Source organism: Toxorhynchites rutilus, chromosome 2 (assembly GCF_029784135.1).
Source record: "Toxorhynchites rutilus septentrionalis strain SRP chromosome 2, ASM2978413v1, whole genome shotgun sequence".
NCBI classification, from domain to species: domain Eukaryota; kingdom Metazoa; phylum Arthropoda; class Insecta; order Diptera; family Culicidae; genus Toxorhynchites; species Toxorhynchites rutilus.
In genome coordinates this window covers 90,814,153-90,835,536 of record NC_073745.1, presented here as the reverse complement: position 1 = coordinate 90,835,536, position 21,384 = coordinate 90,814,153, and the positions used below count along the sequence as shown (strand labels likewise).

General features: G+C 40.3%; 1 protein-coding gene across 3 annotated transcripts in view; it reads left to right on the top strand.

Annotated features, from left to right (window-relative positions):
- Nucleotides 1–2,443, top strand: part of LOC129771481 (uncharacterized) — a 695,695-nt gene extending 693,252 nt beyond the window's left edge. For all 3 annotated transcript variants that reach the window (XM_055775161.1, XM_055775163.1, XM_055775162.1), the window contains 5 exons: nucleotides 502–630; nucleotides 693–906; nucleotides 973–1,059; nucleotides 1,125–1,262; nucleotides 1,333–2,443. In XM_055775161.1, the coding sequence (XP_055631136.1) occupies nucleotides 502–630; nucleotides 693–906; nucleotides 973–1,059; nucleotides 1,125–1,262; nucleotides 1,333–1,481 (717 nt within the window). In that variant the 3' untranslated portion in view covers nucleotides 1,482–2,443. The remainder of the gene's footprint in view (nucleotides 1–501; nucleotides 631–692; nucleotides 907–972; nucleotides 1,060–1,124; nucleotides 1,263–1,332) is intronic.
- The last annotated feature ends 18,941 nt before the right edge of the window (nucleotides 2,444–21,384 follow it).

The window sequence follows — 21,384 nt, the reverse complement described above, 5'->3', positions numbered from 1 at the left end:
GCACTCCAAGTGTCACGTACTCGTTTTCGAAACTTTGAACTTACATCCTGGTACAGAACTGAAAGACGTCGTCCTACGACAAAACGCCCCCTACTTGCATGTATTAGCAAAGCGGATTCTCCCAGGAACATTGATTTTGAAGTCTGTTTTGGGGAAACCGTAAATCGGGCCAATCAAAACGTGGCAGTTAGGGTGTTTAGATAAGACTTGACATTTTAGGTTATTCAATTGTTTATTTATCTCATGAAAAATAGCATTTTATTAGTTGTGATATATGCGTAGAAATATTTCTTATCAATTGATGCAAACATTTTTCCGATCTATTAAGAAATGTTCGAGTTATAAGCATTCGAAATCTTTTATTTTTTCCTGCCTATTTGTTCTGTGCTTAGGTTTTCATTTTACCCCCATGTACTCCGGTTAGAAATAGTCCCAAGTCAAAAATAGATGGAAATTAAAGACTAGTCATTGATAAGCACTATTAAATGTTTCCTTTTACAGATCCACAAAATACTGAACAATTCCCCAGCCGAAAAAGATGGAAGATTAAGGCGCGGTGATCGAATCCTTTCCATCAATGGGTTGAGCATGCGCGGGCTAACCCACCGCGAGTCATTAAGTGTACTTAAGGTATAGTTGCAAAGGGTGAATAAGCTTAGAATCTGAATCCCCAAAGCGCACTTCTTTTACAGACACCCCGCCCAGAAGTGGTGATGGTGATCACTCGCTCCAAATCGGTGGTCATCGACAGCGCCAACACTCTGTCGAAAACCAAGCGGCCATCTCTGGGATCGCTCAGCTCGCTGGCTGAGAAGAACGAAATCCCGGACTATGAGCGCAAGATCAAAATTCAGCACAAAGCGTCGCGTTCTCTGGATCTCGATCTGGACATTGTATCCAACGAAGGTAGGCTCGAAGTTACGATTCGGGGTGATGAGCGGATTGTTTATTAATCATTTTCTTCTTGTTTAGCGGAGAGCGTTTTCGATGGCACCGCCTCTGAGGATGGGTTGCTGTCAGCCGACGAGTCCAAATGTTCCTCAACCACCCCTGCCAGTGGTAAGTTCTGTTGTACCTCCTTGTGCATGGACCGAATTCTCTAAACATTTTCTGTTTCTTGGCAGATGGAATCGCTTCACCGATTGCCGGCAGTCGGCTAGTGGAAATCCAAAAAGATGGTGCCGGCCTCGGGTTCTCTATCGAAGGAGGTTTCGATTCACCCACCGGAAACAAACCGCTGCTTATCAAAAAGATTTTCATGGGTGAGTAAATGAGACACGCAGCAATCGATCAAAAACTCCCTCCGCTAATACGAACGATTTATTTTTTCAGGTGGTGCGGCGGAAAAATCCGGCTTTCTGAAGGCTGGCGAAGAAATTGTTGCCATTAACGACATCACGATCGAGCGCATGACTCGGATACAAGTGTGGAACATGATGAAGAAGCTGCCCAACGGTAGCGTTAGAATCACTCTTAAATAAGTTTAGGAAATCCGGAAGTGCACACGCACACGACTCCCCGCCCGGGGGCAGCAGCAGTGTGAAAAAGAAGGATGATGAGAGAGAGAAAAAAGAAATGTGTATGCAAAGCCGCGCTTGATTACACTTTAGATGCTTTTACAATGATTAATTCTAGTTTAGTAAGCCACAATGCAATTCGCAGAGAATGCGCTTAATCCAGCAGCAATAATAATCAAATTATTATCTCTTATACAATTCCCCCCTCTCTTTTAAACCCGATCCCCAACCCTAGCGTGATAAGGAGATTGTTGATTGTATATTTTATATATTCGTCTATCGAAGAGAGTTGTACACAAAAAAATATTTATATTTTGGGAAGCCGTAGTCCAAACTCAAAGTCGTTCCAGCCCGTTTGTTTGGCAGCAAGGCTTTGTCGGAGGAAAACAAAAACTGATTTAGACTGATCTAAGTAAAACGGGGCAACTCGGAAATTCATTAAATTTGAGTCCGAGCTGACGCACGAATCAAAAGAGCAAAATTTTAGCAACGTATCTGTGAGTCAAATAACTCAGACAACAACAAATAATGATCATGATAGATAGTCTTAGCGGAAAGCGAATCAATTCGCACTTTTATTAATCATCGTACTAATCCTAATATATAATATGTTAATTAGAAAAGGGGAAAAACAGTGACCCCGCGGAGGAATCGTCTTGGCAATCCACAATTTCCGCAATGTTTAAAACGGATTTCGCTGAGCACACAAAAAAACGGGAGCATCCTTCTTGCCGTGTTAGAGAAATGATTTACTCGAAGCCGATTAATTGATACATTATATATTCTGTACGTATCGTTTAACCGTCAATTACTGGTCTTGCATCTTATTTCTAATCCTCCCTCCCCGTTTTTCACATTTTGCTATTCTTGTAGATATTTATCAATACTGACAAACAGTTTAAATAAAATACAATTTTTTGAATGAATGCCGCGCCGGATGTTATGCTATGGAAAGAAAATCCTTCGCACTAACCCCCGATAATTGTGGAAATTGTTAAATTAATTCAGCACAATGAGCTGATTTTGATGACAAATGACAATAGAACGATAGACTTGCTTTTTGTGGTTCAACAAACCCATAATCTGATAATTACAATTGATTGATTATCGAACGCATCAACGGGTACAGCAGATCACAGGTAGAGCTACACGAATCGCTTTGTCGTTAAACGATTTGCATTATTTATCATTGGACTATAGCTATTCGTTTGCCGTGAGCAGATTGAACAAGGGATGGACAAAATATGTCACATAGTATGTAGATTTAACAAAGCTGGATTTTTTGACGTAGGATTACGTCTTTCGGGAACAGTTTCGGGACAGTTTTGAATACTGGGGAAGCAACCAGAATAGCCAATCCTCCTGCACGGGCAAGCATGCTAGACATATCTCTATGCTCTTCTTCGTTATCCCTGGATTGCATGTGGAAGGTAATCCAAGATCCCCACGGTAGTGATCACCTACCAATAATTTTAAAAAATTCAGGAAAACTGGATTAGTGGAATGGTTTCTAAAGTACCAAGCTCTAGAAGCCAAACTAAAAGGTCTGATTAAAGCAAAAAAGCGTGGATATTGGCGGAAATTCGTCAATGGTTTGTCAAGGGAGACCGCTATGAGTACTCTTTGGAATACGGCTAGGAGAATGCGTGGCTGGAACCATACCAATGAAAGTGAGGAATACTCTGACCGTTGGATTTTCAAATTTGCAAGGAAGGTTTGTCCCGATTCTGTTCCTGCACAAAGCGTCGTACGCGATATTCCGCTCCAATGCGATTATGAGAATTTTTCGATGGTAGAATTCTCAATTGCCCTCCTCTCATGTAACAATTCAGCTCCGGGGTCGGACAAGATTAAATTCAACTTGTTGAAGAATCTTCCCGACTTGGCAAAACAGCGTTTGCTGAACTTGTTCAACAAGTTTCTGGAGCTGAATATTGTCCCGCATGACTGGACACAAGTGAGAGTGATAGCCATACGAAAACCCAACAAGCCGGCTTGCGATCACAACTCGTATAGGCCGATTGCAATGTTATCCTGTATTCGTAAATTGTTAGAGAAAATGATTCTACTTCGTTTGGACAAGTGGGTCGAAACGAACAATTTGCTGTCAAATACGCAGTTTGGCTTCCGCCGAGGTAGAGGGACAAATGATTGTCTCGCGCTGCTATCTTCTGAAATCCAAATCGCATTTGCTCGCAATGAAAAAATGGCTTCCGTTTTTCTCGATATCAAAGGGGCATTTGATTCAGTTTCCATGGAAATTCTCTCAGAGAAGCTTCATAATCGTGGACTTTCACCAATTCTTAACAATTTCCTGTACAATTTACTGTCAGAAAAGCACATGATTGTCTCTCATGGCAGCTCGACATCTTCTCGTTACAGTTTTATGGGCCTACCACAAGGCTCAATGATATGAATGATTGTCTAACTAGAGACTGCACGCTGAGACAACTTGCAGACGATGGAGTTATTTCCATCACGGGTACTAATCCCGTCGTTCTGCAAAAGTCGTTGCAAGATACCCTGAACAATCTGTTCACGTGGGCCCTCAAGCTGGGTATCGAATTCTCTACGGAGAAAACTGAAATGGTCGTTTTTTCTAGGAAGCACGAACCCGCCCAATTCCAGCTTCACCTATCCGGCAAAACGATCCAACACTCTATGTTTTTCAAATACCTGGGTGTATATTTTGATTCTAAATGTACCTGGGGGAGACACATTGCGTATTTGAAACAGAAATGCCAGCAAAGAATCAATTTTCTCCAAACAATTACCGGAACATGGTGGGGTGCCCATCCAGGAGACCTCATTCAGTTGTACAAAACAACGATATTATCAGTGTTGGAATATGGCAGTTTTTGCTTCCGATCAGCTGCCAGGATTCATATTCTCAAGCTGGAGAGAATACAATATCGTTGCTTGCGTATAGCCATGGGGTGTGTGCATTCGACACATACGATGAGTCTCGAAGTATTGGCAGGAGTACCCCCGCTTACTCTTCGGTTCACAGAATTATCCTACAGATTTCTCATCCGTTGCAAGATCATGACTCCATTGGTGATTGATAACTTCGAAAATCTACTCCAACTGACTCCTCAGTCAAGTTTTATGTCTTTATACCATGAGTACCTTACCCACGACGTGCACCCTTCACCAGGCATCTCCAACCAAGTTTGCTTCCCATACTTCTGCAATTCCTCTGTCATTTTTGATCTGTCCATGCGACAAAAAATCCATGGAATCCCAGATCACCTACGCTCCAATGTCATTCCGTCGATATTTTCGGAAAAATATGGGAAAGTTGGATCTGATGAAATGTTCTTTACTGACGGTTCATTCATAAACGGGTCCACTGGCTTCGGCATCTTAAATGAAAATTCCAGTGCCTCTTTCAAACTCAAAGATCCTTGTTCCGTGTATGTCGCTGAACTGGGTGCGATATATTACGCATTAGGGATCATTGAAACATTGCCCATCGACCACTATTTTATTTTTTCAGACAGTCTCAGCTCAATAGAGGCAATCCGCTCAATGAAAGTTGATAAACGCTCATCTTATTTCCTAACTAGAATAAGACAACTATTGAGTGTTTTGGTCGAAAAATTATTCAAGATTACCTTAGCATGGGTTCCCTCTCATTGTTCGATTCCGGGGAATGAGAAAGCGGACTCGCTAGCTTAGGTGGGCGCTTTAGAAGGCACACCTTTTGAAAGGCAAATTGCTTATAATGAATTTTTCCACATTCCTCGTCAGTATACGCTCGTAAGTTGGCAGCGCATGTGGAGTGGTGATGAGTTCGGTCGTTGGTTACACACGTTTATCCCTAAGGTCTCGACGAGTGCATGGTTCAAGGGATTGAATGTCGGTCGTGATTTCATTCGCATGATATCTCGGCTTATGTCCAATCACTACAACCTAAACGCGCATCTCTATCGCATTGGGCTCGCAGCAAACAATCTTTGTGATTGTGGCGATGGCTACCACGACATCGAGCATGTTGTCTGGTCGTGTATCCGGTTCCATGCTGCTCGCTCTCAGCTCTCTAGAGCACTGAGAGCACAAGGCAGACAATCGGATATCCCCGTCCGAGATATCTTAGGTAGCCGGGATCCTGATCTTCTGCTTCATCTATACCTGTTCCTCAGAAACGCCGATGTCAACGTTTAATGATGTTTCCTTCGTTGTGTCCCCGTTTCATATCCCTCCTATCCGATCGATAAACTTTTACTTAGTCGCGGCAATACATACACACACTCTTTACAGATACACGGGCCGAAGGTTGTGCAGTCCACTGATTATTCAACAAGAGCCAAAGGTTGTACCGCTCATGACAACTCTACACGAGCTGATGATTGCGCCGGCTAGTGACCATTCTATCCTGGATTCCTCGAGGCGAGAAAGACGCACCACGCTAGATATGGAGTACAGACTAGGGGGGCGTTGCTGATTAATGGTCAGCTGCATCCCAATAGGAAGTATCCCGTGTCGGGCACACGTACAGAGCACTGAAGACTGCAACATCCCAATTATGAGAACACTTGTAATACTAACCTCGAGCCAACCGCGAGTAATCGGTTGCATATTACTAACATAGTTGTAAGACAAAAATTGTCAAAATATTTGACTCCCGGCCCCGTCAGGCTAACGCCACATGTGCCTTAATAAAATATATATTTTGGGGAATATGATGACAGTAAACTCAAGAAAAGAGAAATGCAACATCCACTTGAAAATTCGAATTTCTTTCTTCAAAAATAGTGATTTCTAAAACCGGACAAACCATGCTCATTTTTCGGTCAAACCATGATCAGAGGTGGATAAACCATGATAATAATTTTTCTTTTAATAAAATCGTTAAAAAACAGACAGACAGTTAGAGACTTGAAGCTTTACAACAAACCCAAACTCGTCTTGATTACATGTGATTTTCATGAAGAAAAATCGATTTGCATTTACTAGTTACGTGAAAACACCCAATATCGGACAAACCAACATCATTTACCTCACTTACAAAATTATGGAGAAAGAATTAAATTTAGAAAATTGTTTAAACTTTCATAAACAACTAGCTGACCCGGCAAACGTTGTTCTGCCATATAAATTGCCTCTAGTGAATATTTTGGTTGTTGAATAAACCATAACTAATGTATTGTAAGTGTGTTTAACACGTTAAGCCCCTCGTCGGTCCCTGGGGACTGACATTGAATTTTTCGCCTTTTTCGCGCCGATCTCACCGGACTGCCAGTAGACTTTTCGTTCGGAGAGTGTCGGCATTTGAAACGGCAACAACAAAGCTACAAAATGATATTTAGAAAAGTCCACTATCGATTCGACCGACACGGATCAGATGAAAAGTTCTTTGTCAGTCCACTATTTCGATCGGGGCTCAACGTGTTAAATGTTTTAACGATCCATAAAATTAATCGATTGTGATCGATGAAGGATAGCTTCCACGTGAATATCGAGCAGATACGTGAATGTTTGACCGTGTATCGCATTGGACCGTGGGAAAATAGACTTCCCGAACCCGAGTGTGATGTGGAGATGTAGATGAGATCTATGATATCCAGAAAATGGAACGGATTAGACGATGACCACCAACAAAAATTGAACAAAAAAAAACATTTTCATTTTTATTTCATTACACCATTTTCGTTCATGAATTATGAAACCAAAGATACGCCAGACAACTTCATTGGAGCTGATGTACAAACCAATTCGGTACCTCATTATTTCGTCCAAGTGATTCAATCAAGGAGTATTCACATCGGTATTCTGAATTCGACACATCCATATTGTTTCCTTTTTTCACAGACCTGCAAATGTATTGATTGCTCTTCACCGAACTGCAGAGCTTGACATTAATATGAACATAGAATGTTTGCTCAGCTGAGGGAAATATGGCACCCAACAATTTGGGATGTCAATGATATTTGTTGATATTTTTCCATTTGCGCTTCAGTTCAATGTCAAATTGCATAGCAAGGCTGAAATGCGATTCGTTCGGGTAGTTCTGATTCGATCGGATTTTAGAATACAGGAGGATAGTTGATCAGTAGATAGATCTAGAATTTCCGAGGAAATTACTCTATCCTTTTGCTCAGAGCGTATTTTGTCGACTAATCAAACTAAAAAAATGCGTATAAGGGAATCCTCGCTTTTGTCATTCAACCGAATACAACCAGCAATATGTTGGACGACATACGTGTGATTTCGTAATGGAGCTCATTAAAGACTGTATTTCTTTTGTTTGAACACACGTGGATACGTTTGAACAAAATGCTGTGTCGGTGTTGCCCATGATAGCGTCTCGCAAGTGAATGTATTCTTCCTCGAACCGCTTCTGTTGAATGTGTCATAGGAAAAGCAAACGTTCGCTCTTTACGTTTGCGAATATGTTGACCATGGATTGGCACAGCTCGAGACATCGTAGAATGAAGTTGTCCTGACTGGGTCAATTCATCAATCGACACACATAGGAATCCATTGAGCGCTTTTTTCCTTTTTTCGTCTCCTCCAACCAAATGTTCAAAAATATTAATTCAAAATGAGTGATGATGTTCTTAATGATTGAGGTAGCTGTGGCGCATTGGATCTACACACGTGCTCTCCAGTCTGTTTTTTATCAGAATTGACGACAATAGCGTGATTGTTATTCTGCATTCCGAGCATGTGTGTGATAAGAATAATTTCAATAATTCATTTTGCTCATTTCAAAAGGCTTCCAGCTTGTTGGCGATGTGCTTAACTTAACTTGAGGTTACGTGCGTATGTGTGGGGTGAAAATTCGATGAAGAGGACGAAGTGCCATCTGGCATTTAACAACGTAACTAAATTCGTCCTGTTTGAAAGTTTAGGGGTAAAAATAGGTTATATTAGGCTGTCAAAAAAGTCCTGCGGTATTTCCGCGAGGTGTCGTTGTAAGCGCGTAGTTCTAGTTGTATTCATTGTATCGAGTCATACTATAGCTTGTTGGAAAGGTATTTTTGCGCGCTCCTTGACAGTGTTTTGTTTGGTTAAATCGTTCGTGAGTTATAGTGTCGCAAATATGGAGCAAAATAAAGAGAAAATCCGACACATTTTACAGTACTACTATGACAAAGGCACAGGTGCATCTCAAGCTGCCAATAAAATTTGTGCAGTTTATGGACTCGATACAGTTTCCATTTCCACCGTACAACGATGGTTTCAACGTTTTCGTTCTGGTGTAGAGGTCGTCGAAGATGCGCCACGCTCCGGAAGGCCTGTCGTCGAAAATTGCGACAAAATCGCTGAATTTGCCGAGAAAGACCGGCATAGTAGCAGCCGTAGCATCGGCCAAGAGCTGGGGATAAGTTATCAAACCGTTATTAACCATTTGAAGAAGCTTGGATTCACAAAGAAGCTCGATGTATGGGTGCCACACACGTTGACGCAAAAAAACATCTTTGACCGTATCGACGCATGAGAATCGCTGCTGAATCGCAACAAAATCGACCCGTTTCTGAAGCGGATGGTGACTGGCGATGAAAAGTGGGTCACTTACGACAACGTGAAGCGCAAACGGTCGTGGTCGAAGCCCGCTGAAGCGGCTCAGACGGTGGCCAAGCCCTCATTAACGGCCAGGAAGGTTCTGCTGTGTGTTTGGTGGGATTGTCAAGGAATAATCTATTATGAGCTGCTTCCCTATGGCCAAACGCTCAATTCGGACCTGTACTGCCAACAACTAGACCGCTTGAAGGTAGCACTCATGAAGAAGAGGCCATCTTTGATAAACAGAGGCCGCATTGTCTTCCATCAGGACAACGCCAGGCCACACACTTCTTTGGTGACGCGCCAGAAGCTCCGGGAGCTCGGATGGGAGGTTCTTTTGCATCCGCCGTATAGTCCGGACCTTGCACCAAGTGACTACCACCTGTTTTTGTCCATGGCGAACGAGCTAGGTAGTCAGAAGTTAGCCACAAAAGAGGCCTGTGAAAATTGGCTATCCGAGTTTTTTGCCAATAAGGAAGCGAGCTTCTATAACAGGGGTATTATGAAGTTGGCATCTGGTTGGGAACAAGTCATCGAACAAAACGGCGCATATTTGACTTAAAACAGATGATTGTAACTAATTTTATGAACAAATGAAAATTTAAAAAAAATACCGCAGGACTTTTTTGACGGCCTAATATTTAACTATGTAAACTATAAAAAATCCAATATAATCTATAATCTATAAAATCAAAATTCATTTTTTTGCAAGTTGAACAGATTCAACGCTTTTTATTCTAAGTTGCATTAGAGGGACCACGAAAGAATGGTTTTTTCCTCTAACTTTTATACACTCGACAAAAAAATTAGACAAGCAGAGTGGGAAGTCGGAAATTTTAACTGATTTTTGACATGCTATATCTTCGTGAAAAATCATCGCATATCGATAGAAGGCACATTTTGAAGCTACAACTTTCAGGTATTAGAATCGTTCATTCTGAGAGTCGCGTATGATTTTGTACTTCTGATACGATTGCAATCAAATGCTCCTCTAATTTACTACAAACTTTGAAAAATCGGCTAGAAAAAATGGCTGAACGTATCAATATGAAACGTTCACAGATGTTTAGGGAATACAAACATTTGGGTTAGTCTAGAATATTCTTGAAAAATAAAGAAAAACACCTATACACACTAAGATAAAAATATGTACGTAAAATATTCTAATACCTGAAAGTTGTAACTTCAAAATGATGCGCCTTCCATCGATATGCGTTGATTTTTCACGAAGATACAGCATGTCAAAAATCACTTAAAATTTCCGACTTCGCATTCTGTTCCTCTAATTTTTTTGTCGAGTGTATATCAAATCCTACATCGAAATTGTCTTCGAACGGCTTTTAGAACAAATATTTTGCAATGCAGAACTTGTTAATAGTTTTTCACCCAAAAACTCATGATTTAAATTTTAGTTTACTCAAATACAAAAAATAACATAGATTTGAAAATTTCACATTATGTAGAGTCAAATATGCTCTTTCAAATGCCGCCAATAAACATTTTATATGTTTGTCCCAGAAAGAACGATAAACAAATGAAGAGGGTGTATTTTTGGGGAAGATATATCAGTAACTTTTAGTAGAGTTGAGACATTGACAAATTCTGCAAACTGTTTGTCTTAGTAAGCACTAGAAGTCTAATGAAGATAGTTTGCGTGTAAAATTTGAAACTTAAAGGTTAGAGCAAAATAACCGACTTTTTTCATGGTGATCCTAACGCAACATAGAAAAAAAAGCGCTATATCAGTTATATTGTTAGTGGCTTAAAATAACTGAGACTACAATATTGTCGAACTATGTTTATCTCTATCTATAAAGATAAGAATGATATATTTTTTATTTCATCGAAAATTATGATCACCTATTTTTCGACAACATAAAAATAAGCGCTCTATCATATGTAACCACTTTTTCCAATACAGTTTTTGCCTAGAGAATAACGAGCTCTAACGGGTGTTAAATAAAAAATGAGAATTTTTTCAATCACATATAAAAAAAAAATTTTTTTTTCATCAATTTCAGTATTTTTTATTTTAACATAACGTATTTTCTTCAAAAAAATGTCAGTGAATGTTTGAGTAAGGGCCGTGGTCTGCTGTTCGACGCAACTTTGTCGCGATGCTCTCACAAGAACGTTGTACGGCACTTACGTCCATTTTCCGGATACAATTTAGGATTCTTGTAGTCAGTTGCTTCGTGTCCTTGGCCCTCCAATTGTTTTTATACACTAGGGCACTGAGTGAGCCAAAGAAATTACGATCTTTCGGCACGAACGGTATCTTCTTCTCCTCAAGATACGCCAGCGTCTTCTTGGCATAATGGGAAGACGCCTTGTCCGGCCAGAAGACGTACTTCCCATCCGCGTGATGCTCGTTCAGGAACGGCAGCAGAATTTTATCGAGGCACTCTTCTCGATAGATTTGTCTTTGTTGTTTGACAAGGCTTTGAAATGCCTGGTAGGAAATGGCGATGTACAACATAACCTTTTTTCAAACTTGTGCTTGAACGGTGTGGATGACTTGTCGCTGGAGTAGTAATTATCATTTCCTGGAATATGCGTTTTGGACAGCGGAAAATAGCTTTCGTCGTCCAGAACGAAAGATGTCCCGCGGTATTTTTTGGTCATCCACCGACACTGTGATTTAACCGTCTCAATTTGCTCCTCTGTGTACTCCGGCGACCTCGTCTTCTTCCTGCAGACGATTCCTTCCATCTTGAGGGTCCGATGGGTCAATACGTGGGAGCAGTCATATTTCCGACCGGCGTCACGCAGGCTGGTTGCGTCCTTGTTGTCAAACCGCTTCTTTAACGATGTCTTCCTCTGCTTCGCCATTATCGTCACCGGACGACCACTTCCGATCTTCCGCTTTATGTTCAGGGAATCCAGGATATGATATACCGTACTGACAGGTACATTTTCTTCCTTAAAATGTACCACCGTGAACTTTTTTCCTTGCTGCAAATGCGTTTCGTAGAACCGTACAATGCGTTCGCGGAGCACGTGCTGTTTCGACGCCATCTTTGCTTTGACTAAATTCAAACTAGCAAAACCAAACACGCCTTATGTTTCTAAAGAGGCCAAAGAGCAAAAGGAAAAAGTTACTCTTTATTTGAGTTACTCAAAGCTATTGAAAAAATTCTCATTTTTTATTTAACACCCGTTAGATGCTAATTTCCACTTGAATGCACTCCCTGGACCCTTTTGCATTGGAACTTCGAGCATGTTGGCGAATAAACATGAATTTTTTATATCTCATTTATTTATTTATTGGGCTCATTAGCATTTTAACTGTAACAGAGCCGGGTTTTAATCGTGTACATGTACATATGTTTATGTTTCTATAAATTGTAAATTATACAGTAGTTAGTAGTAGCCATTTAGGCGTTAAGTATTCTGTTCCATTACATTATGGTAAATCACACAGTAGTAGCCATTTAGGCGTAAGGGTATTCTATCTGTTCTTCCATTGTTCAGCAGACCGGACAGCGAAGACAGTTGATATTGATCATTGTTGAGTTATTTATAGAACAGCAGCCCGATGTGTCTTGCAGAGCAGAGCATTGTATGGATGAATCGATCTTATTTCGACCGTGGATCGATTTCCATCGCTGATGATGGTTGCGTGGACGTAGTTATTCTATAACAACACAAAGATGGTCAATTGAGGGCCCTGAGTTTGAACTCACGATCGATCGCTTGGTAAGCGAACGCGTAACCAAGTGGCTACGAAGACCCCCCAATAAACATGAATTGATTGACGTGATTTTGAAGACAGACAGATTATTGGTTATCATTTCAGTAGTAGTAGTGATCTAACTAGTTGTGATCTCGATATTAAAAGTGTTTCGAATAATGGCGTACGGTCCAGTGCAAGTCGAGAGAAGTTGTTATTCAAATATTAACACTGACCTCTACTAATAATAGTGCAGTGCATTATCGCAATTATTTAATACAGCATATAAAGTCCCGAAATTCGTTTCTTACAAATCAGTTACTTGTACGTGAATTTACAGCTTTCCTCTAGAATAATACGATTCATTAAAATATCATTCTCTATTGGAAAATAATGAATGGATAGGTGTGGTAGAATAATATGTTTCTATTCGTGATATACAAATCTGTAGTACAGCTACATCTTTTATGATCACGTAATAAGCATTATTACGTGATTGAATTTCTATCCGAAAAAGTTTAACACTACAAACTTTTTCACGCATGGAACATGAACAACCCCAGTTGACTAATTGAAATTAGTTTCGCATATCAACCCCTTGTACCAGTTGTGACATATGTTCTCGACATAATCATGTGGATTTGAGATAATTAATTTTATCTCCCTCCCAAAAACACAATTTCATTATCGAATAACTATTCAATGCTCGCACTGATGGAGTGTCGGCGCTCGTCAACTATTAATATATTGGATTTCAATCCGCTATTTAAACAATGCAACTAATTTGGCGGGTAGGAATTTCAACGAAATCCACAAATGCAAAGCAGATTGATTCGAAACGCGGAAAAGCGTTCGATGCGAATTATTGGATTTACTCCAATAAAAACAACAGAACAGAACTCCACAAAACCACACTAGAAATTAGTACGCGTTTCATTGCAATTCATGTCGGCAAAAAAAGGAATCGATTTGACCGCATTTTAGTGGTATACAGGATGCGTTTCATTGCAGTTAATCCACACATGATGTTGAAAATCAGTCGCCGTGGATTCGATCTGAAATTATTTTGGCTTCACTTTATAGAACGTTATGCGTTAGTAGTTCGGATTTTTAAGCAGTCTATTGAAGCGATGAAACCAAATGGCTTGAATGTATTCGTATTATTTTAATATCGAAATGATAATGAAAAATCGGTTCGTGATTTCACACGTTGAACTAACGTTTTTAAATCACCGGAATGGATCAAACTAATGGTTGTAGTGGTTCAAGACTCCTACAGAAGAAGAAAAAACATTTTTAAAAACGAATTGAAGCACATTCTGAAACAAGCATGTGTTGTTTTATCTACATCTAAACGAAATGACGAAATTAACTGTATTGAAACTGAGACTTTGTCAATATATTTTTCCTCCAAAGCAAAAATGGTTCTGCCATCCGTAAAGGGTTTATTAAGTTGGGATTGGTAATCCTGAAAAGGTCCGAAAGCGATCCCGCGTTCTTGAGATTATTGACGTGGGACTACGTCTAACCGGAGTATATGGGGGGTAAAATGAAAACCTAAACACAGAACAAGCAGGAAAAAATGAAAGATTCCGAATGCTTATAACTTGAACATTTCTTACTGGATCGGAAAGATGTTGGCATCAATTGATAGGGAATGTTTCTACGCTTCTATCGCAATTAATAAAATGTTATTTTTCATTAGATGAACGATTGAATAACTGTAAAATGTTAAGCGTTATCTAAACGCCCTAACTGACTCATTTTGATTGGCCCGATCTACGGTTTCCCTAACACAGCCATCAAAACCAAGCAGCTTTGGGGAAATCGGCATTGCAAATACATGAAAGTATGGGGATTTTTGCTTTCACCGAAATGTGTTCCCTAACACAGACTTCAAAACCAAGCAGCGTTGGAGTGATCGACATTGCAAATACATGAAAGTCGAGGGTATTTTTGTTCCGACTGAAATGTGTTTCCCTAACACAACCTTCAAATACATGGAGCGTGGGGAAATTGGCATTCCAAATACATGTAAGTCAGGGGCTTTTTTGTTCCGACTGAAATGTGTTTCCCCAACACAGACTTTGGAACTAAGGTGTCTGAGGAAATTGACATTGCAAATTCATGCAAGTCGGGGGCATTTTTGTTCCGGCTGAAATGTGTTTGCCTAACAAGATGTCTGGGGAAATCGGCTCTGCAAATAAATGCAAACTGCAAGTACTTTTGTACTCGCTTGCCTTTGTGTAAACTAGAATATTATTCCCTAACACGGTCTTCGAAGGTACTTCTGCACTCGCATGTTTTTTTTTGCACTCCGAAAAGTGTTTTCCTAACACGGATTACAAAAGCGGGTACGAACACCACGCTTCGGCTCGGTTATTCAAGATTGCGTTGAAGGATATGCCTTCATATCTTTTGCTCACTGAATTCCTACGCATACCATTTGATGATTAGGCAAGATGTTGATAACCAATTGCTGCGATGATGCCTATTGAATAAACAATATGCGTTCGACGTATAATGTCAAAGTCGAAACTGAGTGCCTGAAGTTCATCAAATCAAGCAAATTCGCGGTTCGAGAAGTACGTACATTTGAGAGATGCAAACTTCAGAAGGAAACGTAAAATGAAATAATCATTTGATAATTCTTCCGTTCACATATTTTGTCCTAGGCATCACACCAAACGTAGAAGGACTGTCATTAAATTTACTTGTAACGAAGAACATAATCTATCCCAATGGATGAATTGACCTTACATGGAATTATACAATCTTTTTACTCATAAATTAAATATATTGAATTCAATTGAATTCGAGAATTGTTCCATTCAATCAAAAATTCAATCAATACAAACAAATGATTGGTACGATAAGGTAGTCCCACGTGAACCTTGCGGTTATATCATAGATATAACCCACCCATTTTTTTTAAGAGTAAATATTGTTTGAGCATATATTAGGTTGAGAAAACAAGAAATCCATCATTTTGAAGGTCGATAATATAACTGAAATGATTAAAGTTGATCGGCATGAAAACTGTTCAAATCATTTGCGCAGAGCTGGACGCAATACGAAGCCCGAAGTTTGGGTGTCACACCAACTAAGACCAAAAACATGATGGATTGAATTTATATCTGCGAAGCGTCGGCCTAACGGAATGAAATCGACTTAATATTCATAAACGGTGGTCCCCATGGCCTAGTGGTAAGCGTTGCGGTTGCCAAGATGGAGGGTTTGGGTTCAATTCCCGTTCGGGTCAGAAATTCTATCGTCATATATCGTTTTTCTGACTTGTATTGGATGAGTATTGGGCATTGCCAGTCCCCAAGAAAAGCCACAAAAACCCGGAAACAGCTCCTCTAAGCGAATTGACGCCGCTATAAGCGTCTTTGCCCAGTCCTGGTGGTACTCGGGACGTAAAGCAGCAGTATCACGATGGCCCTCCTACGAGATAGTGGGTTTGGTCGCAGGCCTTGCAAGCCACACCACTGAAAACACCAAGCAACGAACGATACACAAGCAGGTTTGAACCGGACTAATCAACACAGACGCAGGCAACGAAAACAGACTAACGATTGGAAACTAGGGACGTGGAATTGTCGATCTCTCAATTTCATCGGAGGTACTCGTGTGCTTTCCGAACTATTGAAAAACCGTAAGATTGACATCGTAGCGCTGCAGGAAGTGTGTTGGAGAGGATCTAAAGTACGAACATTTCGCGATGGTCATACCATCTGTGGCGTTGTCTTTATTATTATTATAGTATTTATGGTAAAATGAAAATGAATTTCTCTAAATCGCATTTTTTACGATTTAATAACTGTCGTTCTGGGCCTCATATGATAAAGGAAGTTGATAATTTAAAAATTTTAGGAATAGATTTGCATAAAAAATTTGACCAAACTGTTGAAATCAACTATACCAACTTAGTGTCCAACTTGAAATTTATAATCTCCCTGCATGCACAGAGAAAACTTAATCTTATGCAAAAAGTGTTCATCTTGAATATTTACATTCTCTCTAAATTATGGTATATTGCTCAAATATTTCCACCAGCGAACAAACATATTGCAGAGATAAACAGTTTGTGCAATAAATTTATGTGGAAAGGATACCTGTATAGTGTAGCGAAAAATGAATTATACCTGCCAACATTCAAGGGTGGTTTAGGATTGGAAGATGTAGAAACCAAATCTAAATGTCTTTTTATAAAAAACATTCTACACGCATACCGCGATCCCAACCAACACCTCGATGAGTTTATGTTGAATAACGTTAACAATAGATACTTAACAAGAAACGCTAGGGAATGGCTGGTTATTGCTAGAAGTTTAGAAGGGGATTCCAATTTGAATACAAGTAGGAATATATATCACCACCTTCAAAATGCGATGGATATAAAACCTCGTTTGCAAACAGAACTGCCCAACGTGCAATGGGAAATTCTGTACGAAAATTTCAGTAAAACCTTCCTCTCCACTGATCAAAAAACGGCCTTATTTGTGATGTATAACGACTTAGTTCCTACGCGTAGCAAAATGTTCAATCACCGAATAGCAGGAATAGATTCTCCTCTTTGCAGCATTTGTGGTAGTCTCGACACACTGAAACACAGGATAAAACTTTGTACTTCAGCTTTGACGGTTTGGTCGTGGATCAAGTCTATAATACATTTGCGAATGAAATTAGAAATCAGTGATCCAGAGGAGTTGATTGCGTCACAAATTTCTGAAAAATGTTACAGATCGAAAGCTGCCCTCTGGCTTACTGTAGAGGCAATTAAATTCAATTTGAACAACTTTGGTAAGACTCGCAATGATTATTTGACAGCGTTCAAAGAGGGAATACGAGAAGTACGGTGGAACAATAAGATAAAATTTGAAAAACAATTCAAAAGGTTTCTGAATATCTGCTAAGGTCGGTTAGGATTTGCTTGGAGTAATAGGGTTTCGCTAGTTTCGTAATATGTTGGTTAAAAAAAAAAAGCAAATGATTTTCCAATATCTGCTAAGGTCGGTTAGGTTTTGCTTTGAGAAATTGGGTTCACTGTTTCGTTATACTTTAAGTACCAACCCCGAGTGACCGCGGGTAATCGGTATTGGTAATCTTAGGTTTAGATTAGGTTAAGGTAGATGAGGTTAGGTTAAGGTTTTCTATTTTTTTTTAAGCAAGCGAAAATGCTAATTCAGAGAAAAGATTATGAATTGTTACAGATGAAAATGAAATAAATAAAAGGAAAAGAAAAGAAAAAAAAAATAAGGACACGATCGTTCGCAACTATCGGAGGACGAATATGTGCTGATCGATCGTAATACTTCTTTTGTTTAGTTCGTTCTATTTCCATATTTTGCTGCACGTTCTCCAATAACCTAGGTTGAAGCTTTTGTGTTACGGTTGGAAGTGGAGAATTGGTGATCCGATTGAGCAGTCTCTGATTCGGTGACTGTAGTTCGGCATTTCTCGGTATATTTCTGTAGTTCAGGCCATTTGTACCGAACTGCTATCCTCGTAGCATTTCTTCAGTATTCCTTTTGCTATCTGCACTGCTCTTTCGCTGAGCCCATTGCTTTGGGGATGATATGGACTTGAAGTAATGTGTGTAAATTTCCAATCCATCGTTAATTGCCTGAACAGAAGGGAGGTGTACTGCTTTGTATTATCACTGTAAAAATCTTCAGGAACACCCCAGATAGCGAACCACGTCTGCAGATGGTCGATGACCTCCGATGACTCCATACTCCGCAACTTTTTGAAGTCCAGCCAACCCGAGTAGCTATCGATCACGACGAGGTAGTTTTCTCCGTTAAAATGGAATATGTCCGATCCCACAACTTGGAATGGAAGCTCGGAAGTAGGGGAGGGATGAGAATACGATCACCTTTGAATATGACTCCTGCATACGTCGACAGCTCGTCACGGTAGTTCCAAAACGGCTTGAGAGATTCGTCTAGTTGACCTTGATCCTGCGGCCATCCCGATAGTAATCTCTCAAGAAGCTCCTAAAGATTGGAATCATTGCTTCTAGCTGTCTCAATTTTATTCATCCACGACTTTGTGACATTCATCACTATATGCACTTCTAATTCTTCATCCGCTGCGTCTGCTGCATTCTATACATCACGACTCAAAGTATCCTCTATGGGTACATTTTCCCCTCGCACGTACTTGACTTCAGGACCATAGGGCAAGACATCCAAGATGATACGCTTTAATCTTGGAGGAGCTTTATCAAGCGGCTTCTTGAATATTGACTCGAACGGTTTATGATCGGTTTCAACTAGTACCGGTTTTCCAAAGAGGTAAGTGTGTGGCACGGACTGAAGTACATGTGGCAGTGTGCTATGTGCTGACCATATACGGCAACCCTGCGCGTTGGCTGTAAACATCAATGCCCAATTCTCGAGCTGATCGCAGCGACCCACGTTATTTCGTCCTCTTCAACTCTTAAACCGTCAAGCAGGTAAGACATGCGGAAACCTAGTTAGACCACCCCTTTTCCCCAACGTTAGTTCGGGACTGCACAGTAAGCATGAAATTTCTGACAGCCAAATCGAGCAGCGAATGCTTCTTTCTCGATTTGCGGATAATTCTGCTGCGCTGGTGTTAGTGCTCGTGAGGCGTAAGCGAGAGGATGACCTTCTTGCATCAATACATCCCCCATCGAAAGCGAGCTGCAATCTACGGATAGAACATTCTCTTTGTTTACGTCGTAGAATTTCAGAACAGGTAACGATGTCATCAGGTCCTGTATAGCTTTGAACGCTGATTGCTGCTCGTGTTCCCAAAGCCATGCAACGTCTTTTTGCAGGCTTGCAGGCAGGCTTCTGAGGCTTTAGAGGAGCTGTAATTTGAGAAAGATTTGTTATAAATTTTGAAAGTTAGGTCACCATCAGTCGATTAGTCGTTGCAGCTGCTTTTTGTTTTCAGGTATTTTCAGATTTTTTATTGCTTCTATTTTTTCGCTATCCGGTTTGAGCCCGTCAGCTGATACTATGTGACCAAAATACTTGATGTTTTAGCAAATTGGCATTTTTCTTTATTTAGCTTCAGGCCTGCTTCTTTGAGTCGATTTATGACTGTATTAGTAATTCCGTTCAGTTTACCTCTTGATTCGGCGTAAATCAGGATATCGTCCATTGAAACGTCAGTTCCTTCGATTCCATCCAGAAGGGAAGAGATGAGGTTTTGGAATACCTCGGGTGCCGACGCCAATCCGAACGGGAGACGTAAACACGAGTATCTTCCCCAGGGCGTTCCAAACGTATGGTACTTCTGCGAATTTTTTGCCTCTTTTACTTGCCAGAACCCTTTCTTGCAGTCCAGAATGGAAAATCACTTGGCGTTACGAATTCTGGAAGCGATCTCCTCTATGGTGCGCAAGGGATAGTGACGACGAAGAATATGCTTGTTGACGTCTGTCGGATCGATGCATAGACGAATTTTCTTATTTTTCCTCACGACGATGAGATTACTCACTACCGGCGTTGGTTCTTCTTGTTTTCTTATGACTCCCATTTGCACCATATTATCCAGTTCAGCTTTCACATCTTCACGAATTTTATGAGGAATTATTCGCGTTGGACGAATCTCAAAAGTCGCTGCTGGTTTGAGATCAAGCTCATATTCGAAATTCGTGAAGCAGCCAAGTCCATGAAAAATATCGTCATTTGTGTTCACGGTATTCACTCGTTGTATTAACTGCATGTCAACGCACGACTTCTTTCCGAGAATCGGCACTACATCTATGTCTACAACTTTGAACGTCAGATTCATTCCACACTTTTTTATTACGCTCGGAGCTGTCAGTTCGCCTATTACTTTTGTTTTCGCACCGTTATACGACAGAATGTACTTGGTTTTCGATTTATGAAGAGAGCCGATTCTACTAGACAGTTCCAGTGGTAGGACATCGCAGTGCGCACCGCAGTCGAGTTTGAATTTAATTTTCTCCGTTTTGGTTTTTCTTTCCATGGTTTAATATCAGTAGATGAGTCTTTCTTTCCGCTTTTACAGACCTTGGCAAAGTGGACCTTACAGCAGTTGGAACAGCTCTTCCCGAATGCAGGACAACTCTGTCTGCCATGCTTGGACCCACAACGGAAACAATTGAAGGTTTTTCCCATTTCATCAGTTTTAATCGCGTCACATTTCTTGACGTCAGATTCAATTTCTTTAAGTGTCTCACTTGTCTGCTCGTTTGCTCTGCAAATTTGGATGACATTCGCTGTTGGGTTGAACGCTTCACTAAAAGCTTTTGACGTAGAACTACGTCTTTCATTAAGGGTGTCAAATCAGAAAACAGGTCACGTTTTTATGAAATAAAGTTAACGTTAATAACTACCTTTGTCGCGAACGGATTTTGGCGATTTACATACTAAATGAATCGGAAATTCCGTAAGATTTGTTTAATATGCTATACATTAGAATCCCCTGGTTTGTAAATGGTTAAAATTCATGAAAACTTTAAGCGTTTCCATTTTCCCATACATTTGTGTGCTTTCCCGAACAGAGCTGTCAATAACGAGCAACTTATCGAAGACCAACGGAGGGGAAATCGTAGCATATAAAGTCTCCGTGAACAAAGGAAAAGTAGAAGAATGAGGGGGAATAGTTGCCTAGAGTATAAACAGTGGATCTCGCTGAGGCAAACTTTCATTCGGCATCGGACTGTTGAGCAAT